At 35.1% G+C, this 4,651-nt stretch overlaps 1 protein-coding gene across 1 annotated transcript; it reads right to left on the bottom strand.

The window, feature by feature from the left end:
- Window positions 1-410: 410 nt before the first annotated feature.
- LOC149226999 (putative pectate lyase 18) lies at window positions 411-2,912 on the bottom strand. The gene is made up of 5 exons (XM_089377668.1): window positions 2,486-2,912; window positions 1,607-2,243; window positions 1,288-1,391; window positions 1,052-1,190; window positions 411-963 (listed from the first exon to the last, which is right to left on the bottom strand). The coding sequence occupies exons 1-5, from the start codon at window positions 2,623-2,625 to the stop codon at window positions 742-744; spliced, it is 1,242 nt and encodes a 413-aa protein (XP_089233794.1). The 5' UTR covers window positions 2,626-2,912; the 3' UTR covers window positions 411-741.
- Window positions 2,913-4,651: the final 1,739 nt, after the last annotated feature.

Below are 4,651 nucleotides of genomic sequence, written 5' to 3'. Positions count from 1 at the left end.
AAATATCTTTGTTTTAATGTTATATAAATAAAGTTGTGACCATTCCTAAAGTAGATCTCTTGTTTCCCAATATATATTTTGTCAAAATCCTTTAGAAATTGCACTTTGACTAACAGATAACAAAACCTTTATAAATTTTATTAAAGAACCGAAAAAAATAAAAATAAATTATAAATATAATTTAATGATTTAATTATATTTATGTTTTCCTAAAAAAATATTTTAATGACGGAATGAAATAAAATGTACTCGTCGAGAGAGCGCGTGGATATTTGATGGGGGAGCGCGCGGATATTTGATGAGTATATTGCGCGCGTGGATATTCATTGAGTATATCGCTAAATCGGCTATTCTGTAGAGACGAAATATCCATAGAAATCATAAAAAGGAATGGCCAAGAACACGGAGACTATTATGTAATCGAGAAAAAGAAAGTATTTTATTTTGAAAAGAAAAGGCAAAGATTCCTCGACGAGGAGCACAAAAGGCATAACAATGAGTATAAGCACACGCGATCTCCATAACAACGCTTTGCAACTGTAGCGAATCGGTGTAGAAATTAACGATAACCAGAAGAACAATCATCATGCATGCATGGAAGCCATGAGTGGAAACACAGGCCGAGCTTGCCCAGCTCTGCAAATCAACCATCCCCATGCATTGCGCATGAACTTCTTAACAAAGAAAATTATGTAAAAAATATGGTACACAAAGATCACGCAATTCCAGCTTCAATGCCGTTTAACAGCGTGACCCTGTTCGGCAGGCGAGAGGGCCTGCATTTCCGGTCAGAAATTTCACACGAGACGCCGGCCTGGCTCCCAGACTCGAGGCCTTTGCATAGCTGGAAGCCGCCCCAGCGCCAGAATTGATGAAAAACGCACCGTTGAGAAATAAATCCCCTTGAGATCTCCAGTTCCAGTTCTTCCATCTTCCATGGGGGGTATCCACTCGCTTCGTTATCTGCAAGTGACACATTTTCAGTAAATGTTACTTTACGCGATTCGAACTTGCGACCGCACAAGAGACCTTAATTTATTTAAATACATACCTCTTTGGCGAAACGATCCACGGGAGCCAGGTATCTATTCCCTTCGCTGTTAATTGTGGGATTGGCACTTCCCCCAATTGCGTACATTTCCCAGTGAGTGTAATCATTGTTCACGACATGAAAATATCCATGGCGGCACCTGGTTATCATACAGAAATAAAAATAAATTCCCTGCAATGCAGATAAAATCCCAAATATTTAAGCTAAAATCAAAAACAAATTTCCAGGTTCCGTACCTGGGCATGCGCTGTACGAGGCCTTCACCGAAGTGGTTGAAGGCAATCGTCACTTGCATGTTCTTATCTGGAGCATAACCGTCGTTGTGTCCCAGGAGCATGACCTGTTATGCAACGGTGTTTCCATCAGTACTTTTCTTTTTCTTGATTTTTTTCATAGGAGGTCCCAAGATCGATTCTCATAGTATCCTTTCAATTTTTCTTGATGGGAAGGTCACAAGATCGATTCTCAAAAACTCCTTTCACAATAGCAGTTAATGAAGTTATTTGTAACGGGAAAAAACAAATATAACTGCAAAAACAGAAAAAAGAAACTGACCTTGTCATGGTGGGTAAAGTGATTATTTGAAATGGTAATTGCAGTGGAAGCCATGATCGCATCGATGAGCCCATCTGCGCAGTTGGAGAGCGAGCAGTGATCGACCCAGACATGGCTGCCTCCAAAAATCGAAACACCATCTCCATCGCACATTGTCCTCCATCCATAATGCGTTGGAGAGCTCCGAACCATGGCATTCCCCGCAGGTCTGCAATCATGGATATGAATCCCATGGATGATAATGTTCGTCACATACTGTACCGTTATACAGGGTCCATTTGCAATGTGAACATTGACGCCTCGGCCGTCTATGGTCTTGTAACTGTTCATGATGAGCTCTTCTTTGAGCATGATGACCATGTCCCTCTGGAAGATAATCCACAGAGGCTCGCTCTGAATGACAGCGTGACGGAGCGTGCCAGGCCTGGGATTTACAGGGTCGTCGTCCCTGGGATCGGTTACGACATAGAATCTGCCATCCCTGCCTCCAATGGCGTTTCTCCCGAAGCCAATGCCGCAATCAGCGAGCCTCTTTCTGTTGCGCTCCCAGTCTGGGTCACAGCGCCAGCAATCATCAATGGGATTCCCAGTTCCACAAGAAAAATAACCCAGCTGCCTTCTTGAGCTATTAATACTCCTGAAACAACCAATCATATCCCACATTATACATCAGTAAATTAAATAAATTCTTAAAGCTGTAACTGCAGCCATCATGAATCCTGAATCCGAGTTTTTTCCTCATGAAACTGAATTCTTGCAACTGGTTCTACTCTGTTAATCCCATTGAAATAATATTTTGAATCTATGCCCAAACAATCTATCATCCATCTACATTTCACTAAGGAATATATAAATGAAAATGTGGCCAACATTTCATACCTTTCGACCATATCAACTACCATCTCTGGATTCTCCACAGCAGAGGAATTCGAACTCGAGTTTTGAGCCCGAACAAACTCCAGACCTGCAAGAATCCCAACAAACAAAATGTACCAAAATACAATACTGGGTTTCGCCATGGCTTCGGCTCTCTCTCTCCAACAATGTACCCACTAATTATTTCCCTATAGATCAGCTCCTTCACCCACCTTGCTCAATTGCTAAAACCTCTCAGACATAAAACCCCTTATCCTTATGAAAGCAAGGCTGCATAAGAGGATATTGCTTGCTCTCAGAGGCTACCCAGTGAACTGCTCTGCTCTCCTAATTACCAACTCACCCTTCCTTATATAACAACAATCACACGTAGCTTCTATACACACTGTGATTATAGAAGACGTATCTACAACTACAAGCCCCGTAATTTCCTCCACCACGCAGTGACCAACTATGCTATGTCGCTCATTTTCTTCCAACTTCCCCCCACTTAGCTTTAACTGTTTTTAACTGTTCTCGATAATGTCGGAAACCGGACCTAAGAAATGAGAAATTTCTCATAAAATAATATAAATAATCAGGCTCTTTTATACTTTGCTTTTTAAGTTAATTTTGTTAAAAAAAATGGGTAGGGGTTTGTTAGAATGGTGTAGCTTGTATCATTTAAATGTTCAATATATTTTTGAAAATTTTGAATTTATTTATACCTTGAAAGTTTATATTTTCGTTATTAAATAACGAAAGATTATAATTTTATTTAATTTATTGAGTAAAAATTAAAACATAAAAATTTATACAATGTTATTTAAAGTTTATATTTTAAATAACGAAAAGACTATAATTTTACTTAATTTATTGACTAAAAACTAAAACATAAAAAGTTAGACAATGTCAATTTTCTTTTTGGAATTAAGCTGAATTTAGGCCTGGACCAAGAAAATGTATTGGAAGAATGGAATGTTATCACGAGAAGCTCAATCAAGCTTGGGTGCTCTTTATGGTAGTTTAATTCCTCCAAAAATAGCTTTCAACCTCAACTTCTCCCCGTAATATTTGAATCTGAAATCTACTAATTAATTTACATCTTTCCCCAAATTTCTATAATTGACATTTTAAATCAAACATAAACACTAATTATAATTAAACTTTATTCAAATTCGATATTGTATTAATTTTACTATGAAAAAAAAGACCTTCCCATCCATATAATTTTGAATTGATAAGAACCCCCTTCTTTTTCAAAAGATGTCATTCATTTCATTCTAGTTAAAGTCAATGAGAAGATAATGACTCAAAAGTTCAAATTTTCTAACTTATTTGAATTTAATAATATAAAAATATATTCAGAGTTCTAATAGATTTGGAATTTTGATCAATTCTCTTATTATTTAAATTACAGTGAATATTTTTTCAACCAAAAAAATAGAAATAATTTTTTTTTTTTTTTTTGGTTTTAAGTCCACTATGCATGCAACTACAAAATAGTTATCAAAATGATAAAAAAAATTAGAATTATGATTAATTTCAATTTTTATTTTATTTTTAATTATCTAAATTAGTTGAATCATTTTTTGTATTTTTACATTGTTTATGATTTGTAAAACTATTTTTTGGTTAAAAAACTCTAAACATAAGTAGCTGGCCACACCAACTCATATTTGTACTTAAGCCATTTAAAATTAATAACCTTCACATAAAAGATACTTCAACAAAGAACTTTATCACCTACTATTCTACATCTTATTGCTATTGCTATAAATACTTCAACAAAGAACTTTATCAACTACTATTCTACATCTTATGGCTACATCTTATGGCTATGGCTATAAATAAAACCTTAGGACTATGGATCTAAGTTATAAAATAGTAATAAAAATTATTAAAAAAATAAAATCGTAATAATTTTAAATTTTATTTGATTTTTCAATTATCTAAATCAATTTATTCGCGTTTTTATCTACTAATTTATTCACTTTTTGTTTTCTAATTTATTTATAGCTGGTGAAAATCTAGCTTTTACAAAACATGATCTTAGTAATTTGGGCCTACAAATTAATTTATAACATGACTAAATATTTGTTCTTATAAAACTAATAAGTTCATTTACACCGGAAATACCTTAATGAAGCACCATATGGCTAATTAACTATTCTACATTTTCTAAAAAAA

This window comes from Pinus tabuliformis, chromosome J, assembly GCF_031772625.1.
Source record: "Pinus tabuliformis cultivar Carrire ecotype Pingquan chromosome J, CPIR1, whole genome shotgun sequence".
In the NCBI taxonomy this organism is placed as follows: domain Eukaryota; kingdom Viridiplantae; phylum Streptophyta; class Pinopsida; order Pinales; family Pinaceae; genus Pinus; species Pinus tabuliformis.
This window is presented reverse-complemented; position numbering and strand designations above follow the sequence as displayed.